Source organism: Trichosurus vulpecula, chromosome 8 (genome assembly GCF_011100635.1).
Source record: "Trichosurus vulpecula isolate mTriVul1 chromosome 8, mTriVul1.pri, whole genome shotgun sequence".
Lineage (NCBI taxonomy): Eukaryota > Metazoa > Chordata > Mammalia > Diprotodontia > Phalangeridae > Trichosurus > Trichosurus vulpecula.
Genome location: NC_050580.1, coordinates 89,242,304 through 89,264,611, shown reverse-complemented (window position 1 = coordinate 89,264,611; position 22,308 = coordinate 89,242,304). Strand labels below are relative to the sequence as shown.

Sequence of the window (22,308 nt, the reverse complement as noted above, 5' to 3'; positions counted from 1 at the left end):
AGACAGAACTATTTGAGAGGAAGGGCATTAGACATTGAGAGGATCGGGAAAGACTTCATATGGATGAGCTTCCAATAGATCTAATGAGTAAAGACAATGTTGAACGATTCTCTTTGCCACAGTCCATTCCTGGGCCCGCGCTCAAAAACTTTTCAGCTAACCCTGCTGGAACCTTGCATCCAACTGGCACAGACAGTGAGAATATAGAGTCATCTCCATGCCTCTATGCGGCATTGAGGGAGAAAAATATTTGTGGAATAATATTAATAAAAACAACAACAAGAAGAAATTTAACTTTATATGTGTTTTAGGATTGATAAAGTGGTTTCACAAGAATATCTCATTGGATACTTAACTGAGAGGCAGCGTTGCATAGTGTAAGAGTTGGCCTCAAAACTAATAATGATATTAATAATAACAACAATAGCTAACATTTGTATATCACTTTAAGGTTTTCAAAGTGTTTTACAATTATTATCCCATTTTATATTCAACACAATCCTGGGATGTAGGAGCTATTTTTACTTCCATTTTATAGATGAATAAAATGATGTGAAGAAAAGTTTGGTGGCTTGGTCAGGGTGACAGAGCTAGTCAATGCCTGAGGTTAGATTGGCTGAGTCAAGATTCGAACCCAGATCTTTGGACATTTTGTCTAATATTCTTTCTATTATGGTATGCTGAACATTACATTTATATACACACAACAATTTGTGGTTATGAGGTACTGATATACATATATGTGTATATATACATGCACACAAACATGCACATATATGTACACACACATATTCATATATGTATGTATATACACACATAATCTTAAAATTGAAATACCTTCAGAAGCCATCTTGTCCAAATCTTTCCTGAAGCATGGATCTCCTCTAATATCTTTGAGTGATTTTCTTCAGTCCTTCTAGAGGTGGAACTCTCCACACATTAAAGCCGTCCATTCCGTTCTTAGATAGCTCTAATTCTTAGTAAATTTCCCCATTACTTTCATTTTTTGGTCCTTGTAATATCTTCCAGAATCAAGCAGCACTTGTGGAGGCAGGGGACAGATACAGGAAAAAAAATTACCTCCCTACATGTCTGGGATTTTCCATATGAAAGCATGTTGTGGTACTGAAAAGCAGATTTATTTGACTGTTCTTATGATGGAGACATTTTTCTTTGTTTTGTGAATAATAATTATGAGTAGTGACTTCTTAGTTTTAAAAAGGGAATTCTGTGGGAGAGAAGGTGATTTGTTGGTCACCTATTTTCCATAATCTTTATTTCCTAAGTGAAGTGATATTATGCCCAAAATAATTCCAATGACATTAAAGAATGCACGATTTCTCTAGTTGGCCCCAAATGGCATAAGAATCTGATTTTAATTTAAAAGGATTTTTTACATCCATTATCTCATCTGATCCTTTACACAGCTCCGTGAGAACACAGGGCAAGGACTATAATCCCTCCTTTACAGATCAAGAAAGTGAGGCCTGAATTTCTGTTTTGTTTCTACAGCAAAGTTCTCTTGTGGAGAATTCCTTTCTCAGTCCTCAGGGCTCATTTCCAGCCCAAATTTCCCTGGGAACTATCCAAACCATGCCAATTGTGTCTGGGATATTGAAGTGCCAAATAACTACCGTGTGACCATAGTATTTGAAGATGTACAGTAAGTGAAGAAGTTCTTTACAGAATATAAGAAAACTCCATCAAAATACTAAGTATAAAAATGGACAACATTAGGCCCAGAAGCACAGATTTTCTACTACTGAGCATCTAGAAATAATTATGGGGCATGTCAGTACATAAGGGGTGGTGACTTCTCCCCATCACACTTTCTATCAACAGCAAGGCAATAAGTGATGGTTTTACTCAATAGTCTTGGCACCCTGACCAGTCTTGGATGGTGATGGGCAACTCAACCAGCCAGTGAGCGACATGGGATGCAAGAGTCAAGGAGTTCACTAAACTGCAGCTTCTCCTCCTTGCCCCCGAATGCCATGCTGCCTCAACATAAGAAGAAGGGAGTCCAGGGAATGTCTGAGGATGCAGACTATGTTCAGTCACGTCAGGGGCCACTGCGGAATCCTCAGACTGCTACTGTATAGTGTCTCCCTCAGCACTTCATAAGTAACTGAGGTGGAAGCAAAGACTTCCAGTGGGGGCCTGGGTGTTGCTGGGTCTTGTTTCTGATGCATATTGGTTGTGGGATCCTGGGTATGTCACGCACTTTCTCAGTGCTCAAGGCAACTAAGATTACATGTTCCATCCCCCCTATCAGTACTGGAACTTAGGTTTTCTGATTGCAATTTCAATGGTCTTTCAAATTGGCCACAGTATCTCCCATCAATACATTTTTAAGTAATTTGCCTTCCACTACTCCTCCCTCTTCCTGCCATGCTTTATTTATTTATCTACCTTACTTTAAGGTAGATCTGTAATTGGCATGAGGAAGCCATCATCCCTTAGTTTGGCCTGGAAGTGTGGGCCACAAAAATTCCTCTATACCACACCCAGGGTTTCATCACTGTGTCCCTTTCTTCAAGGGGCTGCCTTATCCCTCTCCCGACTCTTGGGGGTGAAGTTCAGGAGGAGGGGAGCAGCTCCGGATTGTTTCCTCCCGCAGTGGAAATGCTTGCCTTATAGCTTCTTTCTTCCCCTTTTCCCAAGTCCCCTGCAGTCCCCAGGGTGAGACTGTCCTCTGTGCCCTCAAAATGAGTCTGCCTCAAGTGTGGACTTGGTTTATTCTAGCATGGCTTTATGGGCTGTAATCTTAAGTCCCAGTGAACCATATGTATATTAGGACTAAGGATGGAATAATTTTTGCTGGTATCAGAAAAATTAGTCCATTTGGTATAAGGAAATTTGGTGTGCCTTGCTGGTCATTATTAGCTTTATTAGGTAGATGGCTGGTCTTCGGTGAAGGCAGTTCCCTATTTTGGGTGATTTGAGGCACCAATTTATCTCAAATATCTTCCTCACTACCCTGAATTATGCTTCAATTTCCTAAGTTAAAAATATTCTTGGTTCTTAATGCTCAGTGCAACAAAATATCTATAACAGATGTTACAGAGATTATTATATGTTATAATATCTGATATTGTATATTATTATAATTAAGTTATTGATAATAATTATTCTTTTGTATCCTTCAGAACACAAATTTTTTAGTTAAGAGAAATAGCATCTTGAATCATTAGAAACTATCAATGAAAGTTAGGTGACTGGAAAAATTGGAGAGAGGACTGGCAAAATAGAAAGGGACACATAATTTGGAATGGGGGGTGGGAAAGGGAGGCCAGGTAGCACAAGGACACTAAAGAGAAGGAAGGGAAAAAGCAGATTGGAGACAGCAGGAGATGGGATTTCTTAATCTAAGCAGGATAAAGCTAAGATATCCTTTGCCTTTGGCTCTTTAGGCTCGAAGGAAACTGTAACTATGATTATATTCAGATCTATGACGGGCCTTACCAGACATCCCCGTTAATTGCACGAGTTTGCAATGGAGACAGAGGTTCCTTTACGTCAACAACAAACTTCATGTCCGTTCGATTCATCAGTGACATCAGTGTCACCAGAAGAGGATTCCAGGCTCAGTACTACTCTACACCAAATGACGACGGCACTTGTAAGTTTCATCTTCAGTTGAGGGACCAATTAAGATTTTTGGGTTCTCTCTGTCTGCTTCTTCCTGCTTATAAGTTAGGAAGTTCTACTAGCCCTGGCAGGCCACTGAGTCCTCAATCAATGAATTTGTTTAGGCAAAATGGAAGGTAGGGGAACAGAAAGGAATGCCATTAGTCAAGCTGTAGACTTTTCATGGACTGTGGTTTTCGTGTTTCTTTTCCTAATGTCTAAGGTATTGGATGGGTAGTTGGGATGAGGGGGCTAAAACAAGATGATTTTAAAGTTAGATAAGTTTTCTTCTAGCTCTCAACTCTATGATCTTATTTACTTAGAGTTCACTTAATCTAGATTCCTCATTTTAAAGAGCGGAAAAGAAGGTTCAGGGAAGAAAAGCAGCTTGAAGATGGTAACACAGTTAGTTAATGGCATCATTGGGAATAGAGCCCAGGTCCCTTTACTGCCAGTCCAGAACTGTTTCCAACACACTGTGCAAAAATATTCAGTAATTTGATGGATTCAGGCTCTCACTAGAGTGGATATTTCTTCTATTAGTTCATATCTCATTTCATCAATGCTTTATTATTCAGTGCAATTAATAGGAATTATCTATGCCCTTCCATAAATCCTCCAAAGAAATCTCTCCTCTACAGCCCCATGGACTGAAGGTCTACCTCTGATTCTGTTAATATTTCACAGATACTAGTACAGCCTTTGGAGTGTATAGTAATTATCCCTCCCCTGGGTCACTTTGGCCAAAGAATTCCTCCTAAAGTGGCCAATAGGCTGGTGATGATCCTTGATATACTTAGGTTTGCTGGTCCTCAGAAAGCAGACACAGTCTATCGCTGGGGTCATATTAGTCTTAATACCTACCAGAGTTTGTGGTTTGGTTGCATAGCCTTCAAGAATTCTAATCACATTGTGGCATCACAGTAATTCTCTAGTGGAAGGTGAAAAAAGAAACAGTAAAAAAATGTTCAGTGAAATAGAGTCAAATTCCCAAGGTACAATGTTATTCCCTGGGAGTCAATGATGTTTCTTTGAAAGGTGTAATCGCCCTTGTAGACAGCCAAGGTACTACCCTAGAATCAAATGTGGACATAGGGACCAATATTGTTTGCAATGGTGACTAGGGGAGTTTTTGCAGAGTCTATGGCTGTCGTCTGTGATATCAAACCTAGTTAGAGTTCTTGCTCAAATATACCTGTATGCCTTAATAACCCATTATAAACCTTGACATGGCACTATTTTCAGTAGAGACAAATTTGACATGACAAATTCATCTTTACTGAACCAACAAGGTCTCATTTTAGATTCTCAAGCATAGCATAATAGTAAGTTTCAAGAATATGTAGGGAATTGTACTTTTCTTTGCAATGATGAATTATTTTGTTCCACTGATATATCTTTATGAAAATAGGTTTATTAATGTCCCATGTCCCCACCGGATATTATGAGCATTTCATTGATCAGATCATGACAAATATCCTGAGTGTCATGGCTATGGAATTTTGTGGCCATGGGGCCATGTATTTGAACAGACTCCCAAGTAGGAGTTATATAAATGTACACCAGAGGGTGGTACTGTGGTTCAGGGTTGTGCTTTTATTTCTGAGCTCCTATCCTTTTGCTCCTTCACAGATCCCACAAGTCTAATTACCTTTTGATTTTTAGATAGGTTTTTGTCCATTATAGTTTTATAGCAATAAATTTTGGCTGTGTTGAAGGTCTGCTCATGCCTTGTTGGTTCTTAATGCTCTATGCAATAACATCTCTATAACAGATGTTATAGACTATCTCACTGTTTGCATCATTTCTTTGAGAAGAATAACTATCACTTGTTTCTATACACCTCAGTACACTGACAAGGATTTTTTCTTTTGTCCCCCACCAGCTCTAGTATGCTTACCAGATCAAATGAGAGTCACCATCAGTAAAAGCTATCTCCAATCTCTGGGTTATAATTCATTGAATTTTCTCTTTTATAATTCATCCTGTCGGCCTGTGGAAAACTCAAGCTATTTTGTATTTAATATACCATATAATGGCTGTGGGACAACAAAAGCCGTAAGTCTCCAGTTTGTCTTTTAAAGTGCTTCTTATCAGAGAAAATAATCATTTTTAAAATTCTAAGACTCCCGGTCTGCTTTGCTGGTTCACCATCCACACCATTGCCACAGTTGGTGGGGGCCTTGTTGATTTACTCAAATTAATATAACATATTAAAGTTTGCATGTATGTTATCTCAATCGATCCTCAAAATGACCTTGGGATGTAGGCACTATTTATTATCCCTATTTTACAGACGAGGAGACTGAGGCTGAGTGATGCGACTTGTCCAGAGTCACATAGCTAGCAAACGTCTGAGTCAGGATTTGAACTCTGGTATTCCTGCCTCCCAGTCTGGCACTCTAACCTCTATGCCGGCTAACATGTAATAGTGATAATTTACTCTTGTACGGAACATCAGAGCTCATAAAATGCTTTCACATACTTTTCTTTATTTGATTTGCACAACATTCTGCACAATATATGGTATCATTCCCATTTTACAGACGAAGAATTAGAGGCTCAGGTAGATACAGCGACGTGGTTATACTGAGCTGGGGGATGAACTGGAATTTGAAATGAGGTCCTTCTGACTCCGAGTCGACGTACTTTCTTCCATTTGCGTTTTCAATTGTCATAAGAAACTCCCTCTTTTTCACATACCCCCATAATAAAAATAGCTATTTTTTTGAATAGACATCCCAATAACGTTAGTTCAGCATTGTAAGATAATAGGGATAGAGATTTAGAGCTAAAAGAGACCTCAGATGTCATTTAGTCCAATCCTCCAATTTTACAGATAAGGAAACTGAATCCCAGAGAGGTTAAGTTACAGGAGTAATAAGGGACAGAAGTGGAATTTGGACCCACATCTTCTGACTCTAAATGTAGTTCTCTTTCCTCTGAACACATTGCAGAAAGGGTTTATTCCTCCAAAACCAACCATGCTATATATAGTAGAATTTAGAAAATATATGCCACTTTTCACGGCCTTGAAATAATTCTTGATAGAAGGTTTTTAAGTTAAAAGGCATTTGAAACTCAGCACATTGTTTCTCCCATTCCTTGGACACATGTGATTTATAAATGATGTTAAATACAAGTACCAATTGAAAGGGAAGACTACCTTTGTCTTTTACAGCCAATGGTCAATGTCAAGGGTGAATTGCATGATGACAAAGTAAGTGTAGAGTGTTTTTTCTTGGACTATATTGAATCAAACAGCCAGCCGAGGGCCTTCTCATATGGATCATCAAGGATCAGGTATGTCTCTGGGTTCTCGAAGGCAATGCCAGAGCAGCTAAAGCTCTGTCAGGTCCTACTAAGCCCGAAAGGCTTTGAGTATTGACCTGGTGACAGATGGTGCATCTGTCTTCTGGGAACATGCCTCATTGAATTAAAAGAGGCTCATTCCCAGGAAGTTGACTAACCATTAGATAATAAATTTCTTTTTTGAGCCACAGCTATGATGAAGTACCTGAGGAGGCCTTTAATGGATGATCTGATTCCAAACAGTTGTAGACTAATATCGAGCACTTTCTTCACCAGTATGAGAACCACTCTTAAATTCATGAAGATTATCTCTTAAAACACTGATTAATTGTTAACACCTTGGTGGAAGGATCATAGATCCTAACCTGGAATGGACCTCAGAGATTATCTAGTCCAACCCCTTTACTTTATAGATGGGGAAACGGAGGACCCAAAAAGTCAAGTAGTTTGCTTAAGGATGGCAAGGGCAGTGGAGCTTGGATTCAAACCCGGATCCTCTGATTCCAAAGGCAATGTTCCCTGCCAAGAAATACTCAGAATGATAGAAACATACATCCTTGATCCACCACTTATCTTAGAAAAAATCAAGCTTAAAGAAATGTAATTTGTCCTTCCACTTATGGACACAGAGCACAGGACTTAGAATTATTTTCCTGGACAATCAATCAATCAATTTATCAGCTAGCATTTATTAAGCGCTCGCTATGTGCCAGGTATTGTGCTAATCCTTGGGGAGAAAGAGACAAAAGTGAGAAAGTCTCAGGCCTCTAGAAGCTTACTTTTGAATAGTCTATGGCTCAAGTGGAGAGGCCTAGCCTTCCTATGTACTGCTGTTTATCACTGCTGGAGCACTTTTGATGCAGGAATCTCATAAACATCACTCCTGGGAGGAGAAGGGGAAGTGTGTCATTTAGAGGGGAGGGGCAGGATGGGAAGGAGGGGCTGAAAAAACTTCTCTAGGAGAGAAGTTGACCTTTCAAGACCAAAATCCCTCACAAAGTACCTGGAAACAAGTTGTAAAATGTTACCAAGGAGCAGTTGTCTTATTGAAAACAACTGGTTAATCAATATCTGAACTCCAGAATCACTGCACCTCTGAACTTCAAGGGAATTAGAGGAACATCTAGTAAAATCTCATGTCTAACATAAAATACAGAGACCTAAGAGGGCAAAGGATTTGCTTACGGTCACATTGCAAGTTAAAGGAACACAGAGGAACAGAAGACAAGTCTCCTGACAGTCAGTCTAGTTTTCTAAGTTGCATTGGAGGGCTACAGCACCAGCAAGGTGACTTTCCAAGTGCATTTAAGATGCAAGGCAAGAAAGAACCTTGCAAGTCAGTTAACCTCTCTGAGCTTCAGTTTTCATTTCTGTAAAATAAGATGGCCCTTTCTGGATCACTGCTTTGTTGTGGTGGAGGGTCTTGCGTAGCTCAATGAAACTGTGAGGGATAGTTTGCACGGTTATTCAAGATGGACAGATCATCATGGAGCATTCTGACAAAAGGCGAAGCACTAGAGAAGGAAATGGCAAATCACTCCAGTGTCTTTACTAAAAAAAACCCATGGACAGGATTAAAATGCTAAAAGATGTGACATCAGAAGATGAGCCCCTCAGGTCGGAAGGTGTCCAACATATTAGATGGTGGAAGACAGAAGGGCCTGGCTGTGGGGTCATGAAAGATCAATGACAACAAAAACAAGATGGTAGAACTAGGTGGCCTCTAAGGGCCCGTCCAGGTTTAAATCAATAACCCTGTGAAGATTTGAGGTATTGAGGCTCATCTGATATCCTGCTTTGAAACACAGCCTGCCACAGAGTAAAGTATTTAAATAGAACAGTAACTCCAGCATGCTAGATTTGGAGGCAGAGGACGCAGCTTTAAATCTTAGCTCTGCCACTTACTAGCTACATGACCTTTAAATTAATTTAAACTTTCAAGGCCACAGTTTCCTCATCTATAAAATGAAGAATTTGAACTAGATGTCCTCTAAAGTTTCTTCCAGCTTTATGTGAATGAGCTCCAGTCTCAGAAAACAAAGAGCTTGCCACAGGGGCAAGAGGGAGGGGTTGCCTATGATAAAGTACACCCTTGCATTAAAATTGTTCTTTATTATTGAAAAGTAAGGCTACCTTATATTTGGGTCAATATGGTATCATTACTTATTGAAGTTACCCACAGAATTCTGGAGTAGGAAGACAAAACCAGAAAATATCCCTGCTCTCAAGTACTTTACATTCTAGCTGGAAGAGAGGAGAGATCCCTTGACCTATCTGTTCAGGTGTGTGTCCCGAGGGAGCAAAGGACAATGAGATGCACACTCACAAATAGTAATACATTTGTGTTAAATCACTGCAGTCCAGCTTGGCTGAAGAATGAGGACAAAGTCTTGGTCAAGTTTGACCAGCTTGTTAGCATCAGGTATCATTTGTCTTGAGTTTCATAAATATCTCAATACTTCATTTGAATGAGTGAATCAAACCGATCTGGGCAGTGTTGCACAGTGGGAAGAGCCATAGATTGAAAACAGAAAGCCTGGGTCCACGTAACAGCTCTTTTACTAGCTAGCTTCGAGACCTTGAGTGAATCACTGCCCCGAGTCTTACTTTCTTCGTCTGTAAAACAGGGACAATCGTGCTTTCACTTCCCTTCTCACAGGACTGTTGTGAATAAAAGCTCTTTGTAAACTTCTTGCTAAGGTGTACACAAGTCAAAATGATGATTATTTCTGGTGTAGTTATTACTGTGTTAACATCTCTCTAGTTACATCCCTGTTTTCCCCCCCACAGATAAGCAGTGACACTGTCGACTATAGCAATATCCTTGTATCAAGTCAACCTGTTCAACCGAATGGTGTCATCACAAGAGAGAAAGGTCTCCGCTTCCATGTTAGCTGCAAAATGCTGAGGAACAACTGGGTGAAAACGATGTTTATTACTAATGGGACTGCTGAAATCAAACAAATCCAGTATAGCAGTTTCCGTGTGGATTTGTCTTTTTACGAGTCCTCTTCTTTCTTCCTGCCTGTGAATAATACACCATATGTTGTGCGATTAAACCAGCAATTGTACATCCAAGGAGAAATTATCCACGCTGATTCCAGCTTGGCATTGTTTGTGGACACCTGCCTAGCATCCCCAGATGCAAATGATTTCACGAACTTGACTTATGACTTAATCAGGAATGGGTAAGGACTGTCTTTGCTGCTGCCTAAATTTAACTTCCTCTTGTTAGAATAAAAATTCAGTTTCCTGAAACACTCGAGGGATGGATTTTCTGGATAATTAGTACTGATGAAGCATGAAGTGCTTATACTAATAACAACAGCAACAGCAATAACAGTAATACTTTAGTTTGGGTAGTTGGCTTTTAAAAAAAAGTATTTCAAAGTCCATTTAGATCTAATAGTTCAAACAATCCTCATAGCAATCCCTTGAGTAGACTTAGTACTCTTACACCCATTTGCAGAGGAAGGAATTGAGGTTCAGAGAAATTTAGTGAATTTTTTGTCCAAAGTCACATAACACGGGAGCAACTGAATTCAGGTCTCAAAAATTATGACTCCCAGCTAAATCTTGTTGCTGAAGTTTTTATTATTATTATTATAAAATATGTTGCTTTCCTGCTTAATAAGTACAAGTGAAAATAATTGAATCTTTCTTTGATGATAAAGATCCTGTGGCTCAAGGTCATATTTATGAACATCAAATTTATACTTGCTAGATAAATATATTGCACTTAGGTATACTGAGTCCAGGTCAGCCTAATGGAGGTGGATTTTATTCCCCCCAAAATCACTGAAATTACAGGTAGTATAGAAGGTATAGAAGGATGTAGACTAGACTAGAACTGCTGAGTTCTAGTCTAGGCTATATGATCATGAGATATAATTTAGCTTCCCTGGGCTTTAGTTTTTTCTTTTTATTCATTCCTTTTTAAATTTATTTTATATTTTTAGTTTTCAGCATTGATTTCCACAAGAGTTTGAATTACAAATTTTCTCCCCATTCCTATGCTTCCCCCCCACTCCAAAATGGAATATATTTTGATTGCTCCATTCCCCAGGCAGCCCTCCCTTCTGTCACCCACTCCCCCATCCCCTTTTCCCTTGCTTTCTTGTAGGGCAAGATAGATTTCTATACTCCATTGCCTGTATATCTTATTTCCTAGTTGCATACAAAAACACCTCTTTTTTGAACATCTGCTTTTAAAACTTTGAGTTCCAAAATCTCTCCCCTCTTCCCTCCCCACCACCCTCCCTAAGAAGGCAAGCAATTCAACATAGGCCACACATGTATCATTATGTAATACCCTTCCACAATGCTCATGTTTTGAAAGACTAACTGTATTTTGCTTCCTCCTATCCTATCCCCCTTTATTTAGTTTTATCCCTTGACCCTGTCCCTTTGCAAAAATGTTTGCTTCTGATTACTTCCTCCCCCTATCTGCCCTCCCTTATATCGTTCCCCCCTTTTAGTGCCCTTCCTCCTTCTTTCCTGTGGGGTAAGATACCCAATTGAGTGTGCATGTTATTCCCTCCTCAAGTCAAATCTGATGAAAGCAAGATTCACTCATTCCCCCTCATCTGCCCCCTCTTCCCTTCCAACAGAACTACTTTTTCTTGCCACTTTTATGTGAGATAATTTATCCAATTCTATCTCTCCTTTTCTCCCTCTCTCAATATATTCCTCTCTCATCCCTTAATTAGATTTTATATTTTTAGATATCATCCCTTCATATTCAACTCACCCTGTGCCCTCTGTCTATATATATATATATATATACATATACATATATACATATACATATATATATATGTGTGTGTGTGCGTGCGTGTGTGTGCGTGCGTGCGTGCATGTGTGTGTGTGTGTGTGTGTGTGTGTGTGTATTCCCTTCAGCTACCCTAATACTGAGGTCTCATGAATTACACACATCATCTTTCCATGTAGGAATGTAAACAAAACAGTTCAACTTTAGTAAATCCCTTATGATTTCTCTTTCTTGTTTACCTTTTCATGCTTCTCTTGATTTTTGTGTTTGAAAGTCACATTTTCTATTCAGCTCTGGTCTTTTCATTGAGAAAGCTTGAAAGTCCTCTATTTTATTGAAAATCCATATTTTACCTTGGAGCATTATACTCAGTTTTGCTAGGTAGGTGATTATTGGTTTTAATCCTAGCTCCATTGACCTCCAGAATATCATATTCCAAGCTCTTCAATCCCTTAATGTAGAAGCTGCTAGATCTTGTATTATCCTGATTATGTTTCCACAATACTCAAATTGTTTCTTTCTGGCTGCTTGCAGTATTTTCTCCTTCACCTGGGAGCTCTGGAATTTGGCGACAATATTCCTAGGAGTTTTCTTTTTTGGATCTTTTTGAGGAGGTGATCGGTGTATTCTTTCAATTTCTATTTTGCCTTCTGGCTCTAGAATATCAGGGCAGTTCTCCTTGATAATTTCTTGAAAGATGATATCTAGGCTCTTTTTTTGATCATGGCTTTCAGGTAGTCCAATAATTTTTAAATTATCTCTCCTGGATCTATTTTCTATGTCAGTGGTTTTTCCAATGAGGTATTTCATTTTGTCTTCCATTTTTTCATTCCTTTGGTTCTGTTTTATAATATCTTGATTTCTCATCAAGTCACTAGCTTCCACTTGCTCCAATCTAATTTTAAGGTAGTATTTTCTTCAGTGGTCTTTTGGACCTCCTTTTCCATTTGGCTAATTCTGCCTTTCAAGGCATTCTTCTCCTCATTGACTTTTTGGAGATCTTTTGCCATTTAAGTTACTCTATTTTTTAAGGTGTTATTTTCTTCAGTATTTTTTGGGTCTCCTTTAGCAAGTCATTGACTTGTATTTCATGGTTTTCTCGCATCCTTCTCATTTCTCTTCCCAATTTTTCCTCTACTTCTCTGACTTGCTTTTGCAAATCCTTTTTGAGCTCTTCCATGGCCTGAGACCAGTTCATGTTTTTCTTGGAGGCTTTTGTTGTGGGCTCTTTGACTTTGTTGACTTCTTTAGGCTGTATGTTTTGGTCTTCTTTGTCAACAAAGAAAGATTCCAAAGTCTGAGTTTGAATCTCAGAGCATTTTCGCTGCCTGTTCGTGTTCCCAGCCAACTTACTTGACCCTTGAGCTTTTCGTGAGGGTATGACTGCTTGTACAATAGAGAGTACTTTGTTCCAAGCTTGAGGGGTGTGCTGCTATTTTTAGAGCTACTTCTACACGGAAAGCTCTGCCACACCAGTGCTACTCCTCCCCCAAGAACTCACAACCAGGATTGCAGCCCAGATCTGGGAGGGCAAAGCAGGCTTTGCACCCCTGCTCTAATCTGCTGCTTAATTCCTCCCACCAGGTGGGCCTGGGGCTGGAAGCAACTGCAGCTGTAGCTCTGGAAGCAGCCTCAGAGCTGCACCACCTCCACCACCTCCTGGGTGGTGGCTGATTGGGCACTCTTTTCACTCTGTCCCAGCAGCTTTTCCCACTAACCTTCTCTGTTGTCTTTGGCATTTGTAGGTTGAGAAGTCTGGTAACTGCTACAACTTACTGATTCAGGGCGCTACGCCTGTTCAGCCCAGTTCTCAGTCTGGTTGGTGCTGGTGCAGTCCATGCTGGGCTCTGCTCCACTCTCTCCCAGCTCCATGTGATGGACCCTTCCCAGAGACCATCCAGGCTGTCCTGGGCTGGAGCCCTGTTTCCCTTTGCTATGTCATGGGTTCTGCAGCTCTAGAATTTGTTCAGAGCCATTTTGATAGGTGTTTGGAGGGACCTGGATGGGGGGAGTTTAAGCAAGTCCCTGCTTTCCAGCCACCATCTTGGCTCTGCCCCCTGGGCTTCAGTTTTTTCATCTGTCAAATGAAGGGATTGAATTAGATGACTTCTAAAGCCCTCATCAACCTAAACACCTTAGTGATTTCGATTGAATCTTTGCTTCTCCTCCTTGGCTATTCTGTTATCATTAGCCTCTCCCCACAAGAGAATGGAGGGGATCTAGCTTCAAGGATTATCTTGTACTCATCCTTTTCAGATATATTAGGTACTATTCATCATTTCTTGCCCCTTTGCCTCTGCTGACATAATTCCATGTGTTTAGAACATCCTCTTCCTCATCTTTGGCTACTGAAATCCATCCATCTTTTAGTATCCAACTCCAATCCCACCTTTTCCATGAAGATTTCCTTGATCTCTCCTTCCTTTGATCTCTTGTAGCTTTCAATGTCTTTCTTATGCGCTCATCATATTCCATTCTGTATTACGTTCATGAGTGTACATGCTCCCCTGTCGCCGCCCCCCCCTCACTTATGAGGCAAAGCAAAGTGCAGTGAGACTTAGACTTGGAAATAAGAGATCTGCATTCAAATCTTAGCTCTGACCCTTACTAGTTATATGATCATAGACAAGTTAATTGGTCATTATCAGCTTCCATTTCTTTGCTTGAGAATTGGAAATAGCCGCATGAGGCTGTTGTGAGAAAAGCACTTCACAAACCTCAACATTCTTTATAGATATGAATTCTTATTATTACTTGATTGTAACCTCCTAGAGAGTAAACACCATCTTACATTTCCTTTAACTCTTATGACAGGGCCTTTTGTGTAGCAGATAATAAATATTGACTGATTGAATAAATGTTTTTATAGAAAAATATGTTCTGAATTTTTACAACTGGCTTATCCACAAACTTTCAGAAATGTTTATGCATGTAATATAATATACATATTATATGAGATTCTATACTATATAAATGTATATAATTATATACACATATACATGCAATTATATATGTCTAGTTATCTATCTATAATGTTATAGTAGGAACATATTGGCTTTGGTATCAGGAGACCTGGGTTCAAATCCCAGTTTTTCTCCTTAATTGCCAAATCACTTCACCTCCTCCAGTTCTTCATCTATCAATTGAGGGGGTTAGACAAGGGCTCTAAGACTCCTTTCAATTCAAAACCCTTAAGTTCTGTTTCTTAATTCACTTACTGCTTCTTAACTCACCGTTAACATTTTTACTTTGCCAGAAATTTCTTTGACAAACAGAGCCAACAGACCATTCTAATCCCAACTTCGGATAAATCCATTCTCCTTTAGGGTCACCAAAAGGGTCCCATGGTTCTGAATGAGTGATAAGAACTATGTCACTGTGTTCTAGGGACAATAGAGCAATATTTTATTCTGATGTTATAAGCTATTGATGAAAGCCATCAGTTGAATTTTCTTTGCTTTCAGGTGCACTAGGGACAATACCTATGTAACATACTACTCACCACACCCACATCAAGTTCGATTTGGATTCAGATCCTTTGCCTTCTTGGAGAGATTCCCATCTGTTTACATGAAGTGCAAATTCGTGGTGTGTCAGGCTTTTGATTATTCTTCACGATGCTACAGAGGATGTGTAACAAGATCCAAAAGAGACACGAGTTCCTATCAGGAGAAAATAGATGTTATTTTGGGGCCATTCCAACTCCAGAAATAAGAAGCAAGACTGAAATCTGGTAAATTCAAAAAACTTGGTGACTTTGGATGACTCTAGGAGGTCAGTGATTAGGATAGTTCAATGAGAACCTTAGTTAATGATTAGAATAACAATTCTAATATGACTAGATTTAGTGGTTTCTCTTTGAACCAATTGCTAGTCTCTGTAAGAACATCATGCATCCCCCTTGAAAACAACGTACCTGGTGCCAAAAGACTTCTTAGAACGCAAGCCAAAGAGATCCTAGGTCTAAATTAAATGTAGAAACCTTGGAAAAGAAATGAGAATTTGGTAAACATTTGAGGCTAAGGACTATGTGTGGCAAAAATCAAAAGTAATTTGACATATTCTCTTATGTCATGGATACTAATTCACATACAATGTATTGGTGATGTACTGGTAAATGTTTAACAACCAGAGTATTATTTTCACTCAGGCAAAGAAAGGGTGTGCTTAGAGTTAAAACAAAAAACTAAATATCACAAAATACCTTTTAAAAATTAATTAGATAACACTAACATGTATATATAATCGGTTGGATCTTTCTCAGATACGGCTCATAAAGAACCTCCTCAAAAGCTTACCTGGTTCTTAGCTCCTGTGTCATGCTCTAGTCCCTGATACTAAATAACTAGGACCAAAATTTAATCATGTTTTCTCTCATCTTCTCAGACTGAGCTGTTGCAGATGCTGATGGCTGGACTGAGTGAATCCCAGGAGGGCTCTTAACCCCCTTGCTGTATCTGCTGTTGCTTTCTTTTTTGGTTGTGGTGTGTGCTGCCTGTAAATTGAAGAAAAAGAAAAGATCTTTTCTGGAGAGGTGGCTTTTCCGTAAAACGTGAAGAGGAGAGTTCGTTTGTGTCCTTCTTTGGCACAATGCCTTAGAAGCCATGTGGCCCAAGAAAGGTCACATTCAAGAAATCAGCATGAAGAATATGCCATACAGATTGAGCTGTGATATGGTTTACATTGAAATAGTTGAGATCAGGGTGGGGGTGGGGCAAGGTGGTTCTGAGTTCTCCATGTTGTTTAGTAGACTAGATTTGTATAAAACATTAATGTTTTCATTAAGCACTTGCCAATGGTAAAGAGATTCTGCATAAAAATTGATTTGAAAAGCCCAATTAGAAGAAAGCTTCTGCTAGATAGGATTCCTGTTATTTGGGTCTGCATTTGGAAAAAAATATTAAAAATGTAAAATTTATGTGGACCCCTTAATGCAAATCATAGCCTTATTTTGGGAGATTATGGACAGAATAAAACCTTTTTGTTAAAGCATATATTGGTATTGTCAGTATTTTCTGAAAGGGCATGTGAACACTGAGATGTCCATCAGTTGTTGGAAGAGATTGTTTCAAATTATCTCTGTGGTCTGATGTGAAAAGATTTGTGGTCTAGGGGATGAGAAGTCAGGAGGTCTTGGTTTTAGTCTCTGCTCTATTTTGCCACTAAGTTGTTGTGTGACCTGAGGCAAGTTACACAACTCTCCTCTTTGGGAATGTTTCATCATCTATGAAATATGGGGGTTGGATGACACTAGTGTCTGTCAAAGCCAAGTCAAGTAAAATTGACAAGGATTTACTAAGTATCTACTAAGTGTCAGGCACTGTGCTAAGTACTAAGCACTCAAAGAAGGCAAAAAAGAAACAAAACAAAACAAACCAACCCCAAACAAAACAGTCCCTGCTCTCTGTGTTCTCAATGAGCTCACAATCTAATGGAGACAAGTTGGAAAGAACCTTGCACAAACAAGAAATATGCAGGATAAGTTGAAGATCATCCCAGAAGTAGGCACTAATATTAAGGAGGATTGAGAGATGTTGGTATTTTAACTAGAACTTGAAGGAAGCCAAGAGAAAGAGATTAGGTATGGGAGAAAATTCTAGGCATGGGGGACAGTGGTAATTCTCTGAGCTGGGAGTATGGAGTTTAAATGTTAGGAATAGAAAGGAGGTCAGCGTCACTCTCATAGTGTCCACCCCGGCCCCAAGTGCCCAGAGGCCAGATGTGTTATATTTAACTTTCTCCCACAGGGTTCTCTGGAACCCTTATGTAGGTTTGGAGGGTATTTACTTTCTCTCATTTAAGCCCCTATTGACTATGTTCTCCTAATTTTAGGGGCATTCTGCACCTCAGTTCCATTTGACCATTTACCATCAGAGTATTTTTTACAAAGGAATATCTAATTCAAAGGTGTAGGAGGAACAAAGGTATAAACATTCCACTCTCCTTAACATCTGGAGGGCATAATCCCTCCTTACACCACTTCAGCACTTGAGCAGGGATGGGGGATTAGCCCCCAGTTTAACCCAGTTCCTATACAGCATGTTTCCAGCCACCAAATTCCAAGTTCAAAGATCCCCTTATGCTTGCATCCTGGCACCCTGGCTTCTCAAAACTTCCCCGCATGAAGGAGTAACACATCCCTCTTACACTATTGGATAGTCAATATCTTCTGATGATATTCTTACTCCTGATGGTCCTGCTCTTCACCAGTCTCAAGTAGTATGCAGTTTCAGCTGAACCAGTAGTCTCTGCTGGATGTTCTTCCTCCTTTCTGTTGCTTAGAAAAGGCCCACTACTACCAATAGGTTCAAAAATGTACTCAAATAATAATGGCTTACTAAAAATATCTCCCCCTCCTCCCACCTCCATCCAATCTGCTCTGAGAATTGGTGAATGCTACTATGATATCCAGCATGCAGCTAGGTGGCGCTAGGCTTGGAACCAGCAAGACTCATCTTCCTGAGTTCAGATCTGGCCTCAGACATTTATTAGCTGTGTGAACCTGGGCAAGTCACTTAACACTGTTTACCTCAGTTTCCTCATCTGTCAAATGAACTGGAGAAGGAATTCAACATAGGCCACACATGAATCATTATGCAAAACACTCCCATAAATAGTCATGTTGTGAAGGACTAACTATATTTCCCCTCCATCCTATCCTGTCTCCCTGTATTCAATTTTCTCCCTTGACCCTGTCCCTTTTCAAAAGTGTTTGCTTTTGATTATTTCTTCCCCCTATGTGCCCTCCCTTCTATCGTCCCCCCTTTTTATCCCCTTCCCCCTACTTTCATGTGGGGTAAGATACCCAATTGAGCATGCATGTTATTCCCTCCTCAAGTCAAATCCTATGAGAGCAAGATTCACTCATTCCCCCTTACCTGCCCCCTCTTCCCTGCTTTTTCTTGCCACTTTTATGTGAGATAATTTACCCCGTTCTATCTCTCCCTTTGAACTGGAGAAGGAAATGGCCAACCACTCCAGTGTCTTTGTCAAGAAAACCCCAAATGGGGTCGTGGAGAGTTGGACATGGCTGAACCACAACAAACCTGAAATTGAGGGCACAAATGCCTTCTGGAGACTTGTATGTTTAAAGAGGTGAAGGCTCAAGTTCTTTGGGAAATTACAACATTAGCTAAAACACTAATAGAATTTATTTTGCTTAATTAAAACCCATTAGAAACTATTGTCCTATGGCATCAGCAAATGCAGTATTGGGATGGCAAAAGAATATTGCCTTGGGAATCAAAGACCTGAGATGTAGTATATGACATACCAGCATGTTACCAAGGATAAACGATTTATCTTTTTGGGTTCTCAGTTTCTTCACTTGTAAGATGAGAGAATTGGACTAGATTTCTAAGGATCCCTCTAGCCTTAACATTTTATGACTATGTTCTGGAGGTGGCAACAGCTGTCATACTCAGAGCATAGAACTGTTCTAGGATATAAAAGCTTCCCCACAGCCCCTTTCTAAAGGAATATAAGTGCTGTCTGGTTGGTTGGGTATGTATAGGGGTGGAGCAGAGAATTTATTTCCCACTCTATAATCATGAGAGCCTATGGAAATCTCAGGGCAGCTAGGTGGCACAGTGGATAGACTGCTGGGCCTGAAGTCAGGAAGACTCATCTTCCTGAGTTCAAATCTGGCTCCAGACACTTACTAGCTGTTTGACCCTGGGCAAGTCCCTTAACCCTGTTTGCCTCAGTTTCCTCATATGTAAAATGAGCTGGAAAAGAAAATGGCAAACCACTCCAGTGTCTTTGCCAAGAAGACCCCTAATACAGTCATGAAGAGCTCTTGTAAGTCTCAATTCATTTGACTTCTCAGGTCTTCAGTTTCATAGATAATAGATTTATATCTCAAAAGAATTTTAGAGGTTACCTTGTCTAGCCCTCTCAATATACATATGAACAAACTGAGGTCCACTGGGGTTAAGAGATTTGCCCAAGATCACAAAGTAGTAAGTGGCAGAGATGGTATTTGAATGTAGGTCCTTTGACTCCAATCCAATACTCTTTCTGCGGTACCTTGTGACTTTTCATTTTTAAAATAGGGGGAATTGGACTAGATGATATTTAAAATCCCTTATAGCTCTAATTCCATGGTCCTTTGATCTTTTTCATCAGTTCCTTTCATCACTCATCAAAAAATGCAATACTTTCATATCCATTATCTCATTTGATCCTCACAACAACTTTAAGAGGTTGGCTAAAGAAGAATTAATATCTGTATAGAATAATTTTATATACATACATACTTATATGTGTGTGTACATATACGTATATGTACACACAAACCTGTTTGTGTCTAATGGTATCCATCTCTGGGGTGGGGGAGAGAAAAAAGAATTTTATGTGATAACTTTATTATACATTTAAAAGGAATAGAAAGTTGTATGTGTGCGTTTTGTGGCTTCACGTGAAATCATCTTTTTAGTTGTGCAATGTTGTGGAAGTGTTTGTTTCGTTTCATGAATTAAGAATAAAATAAATTTAAAAAAAGAATTTACATCCTGCTTAACAGAGGAGAGCACTGATGCTCAGAGTTTGAATTACTCATTCATGGTCACACAGCTCTACAATGTAATCTCAGACAGATGAGCTCCTCCCATATGGCTACCCTTCACTTCCCCAACATGCCTGGGAGATTGGTGTCTGTAATAAACCAGCCAAGGCCCTGAGTGGGCACAAATGAAAAGTGAAGAGAGAGCTTCCTTGAACAGGGTGGCAACGGGGGACAGGTTGTAACAAAAATGCCTTTGTTTCCAGAGAGGAGAGAAAAAAAACAAACAGTGAAATTCTTGGCTTCCTTGGGTACTCGCAGTTGCCACACTTCAGACTGTTGTGAAACCACGGTGAGAAAGGTCAAACATCACCTCACCTGTCTCTTCCTCTGTGCTGTGGTTTTTCATTCATTCTGCTCTCCTCTGGCTCTTAAACTACTTAGAATCAGAGGGAGTCCAATTACTGGGTCTTTGTAGTGTTGATTTATCTGTGTGACACCTCCTGAAATCCACTGATTGCCTTCAGGGAAGCTTCTGTGTCCTTACAGCAGATGCCAACTCAGAGGGACTGATATCCAAGCCTGAGACCCCACTTCTGAAAGGCTGCCAATCCCTGCTCTGAACAGCACTAACCTTTGGTGTCATGCTTTCTGAGGTCAGATGTAGATCAATCACTCTGAGCAGAGTAGATTCATCACCCTTCTGCACCTTCAAAACCAATAGAACACATAACAAAAAATATTCCATGTGCACGCCAGCTCCCAATAACTTAGCTTTTATTGCTTTCCCCTACCAGTAACGCCTTTTCCTTCCTGCTTAAAAAAAACCAAAAACCTCACCTGATTCAATTATCCCTGTTAGCATCATTCTATCTCTTCTCTCTCTCACAGCCAGACCCCATGAGAAAGCCATTTGTAACTGGTGTCTCCACTTCGTCTGGGCAGCTAGATGGTACAGTGGATAGAGTGCTAGTCCTGGAGACAGGAAGACTCAGATTCCTGATTTCAATTCTGGTCTCAGATACTTGCTGGCTGTGTGACCCTGGGCAAGTCATTTAAACTGTTTGCTTCAGCTTCCTCATCTATTAAATGAGCTGGAGAAGGAAGTGGCAAACCACTCCAGTATCTTTGCCAGAAAAACTAAAAATGGGGCCACAAAGAGTCAGATATGACTGAAAACGACTGACTAACAACAACCACTACCTCCTCTCCTTTCCTTCTCTTCCAGACTCTCTGCAGTCTGGTCTCCAGCCTCATCATTCAACTGTAATTGTTCTCTCCAAAGTTATCAATGACTTCTTAATTGCCAAATCAATTGGACTCTCCTCAGTACTCTTCTTGGTCTTTCTGCAACTCTTTTGACAGCTTCAGTAATCCTCTTCAGCTGGATAATAACCCTTTCTAGGTTTTCATGACAACACTCTCCTGGTTTTCCTACCTGACTGCTCCTTCTCAAGCCTTCTTGGCTGGATCTTCATCCAGGCCACACAGTCTTTGGCACCTTGATCACCCACTTCTCCTTGATCCTCTTTGTTCTTTAGGTTTTTGCGGCACTGCTCTCTAGCCCATCCAGTCTCATCATCTAGTCTAATATATCTTAAAGATGAAAAACTGCCAAGTGCCATGGAAAGAGTACTGGATTTGGAGTCAAAGGCTCGTGTTTAGTAAATGTTTGTTGATTTGCTCTTTTGAAACATGCTCATTGTAAAACTCAGTTCAGCCCTAATATACTAGAAAGGGTTCTGAATTTAGACGCAAGAGGTTGGGGACAGAATTTCAACTCTCTTATTTATTATTGCTGTGTTCACTCACCTTGGCTTCAGTTTCCTAGTCAATGGAATAATGGGGTTAGGCTAAGAGACTGCTAAAGTTCCTCACGGGTCTAAATTCTATGATGTCTGAACTCTGAGGTATCTGTCCTAACTGGGAATGATATCCCTTTTCTTCTGAATTCCCAAGCACTATGTTATATATGTTACATTTTTAGTATCCTCTTTTAGTTCGAAGACATCATGAATATTTTGTAGTATTTGAAATCACTTTGTATACCATAATGTTCTAGAACTTCAGTCTTATCTTGCTGTTCATCCCA

The 22,308-nt window shown here is 39.8% G+C and overlaps 1 protein-coding gene across 1 annotated transcript in view; it reads left to right on the top strand.

Moving 5' to 3' along the window:
- DMBT1 (deleted in malignant brain tumors 1) overlaps positions 1-16,707 on the top strand; it is a 69,537-nt gene extending 52,830 nt beyond the window's left edge. The window contains exons 22-27 of the mRNA XM_036735229.1: positions 1,513-1,663; positions 3,414-3,622; positions 5,516-5,688; positions 9,733-10,130; positions 15,178-15,446; positions 16,100-16,707. Coding sequence (XP_036591124.1) covers positions 1,513-1,663; positions 3,414-3,622; positions 5,516-5,688; positions 9,733-10,130; positions 15,178-15,427 — 1,181 coding nt within the window. The 3' untranslated portion in view covers positions 15,428-15,446; positions 16,100-16,707. The remainder of the gene's footprint in view (positions 1-1,512; positions 1,664-3,413; positions 3,623-5,515; positions 5,689-9,732; positions 10,131-15,177; positions 15,447-16,099) is intronic.
- The last annotated feature ends 5,601 nt before the right edge of the window (positions 16,708-22,308 follow it).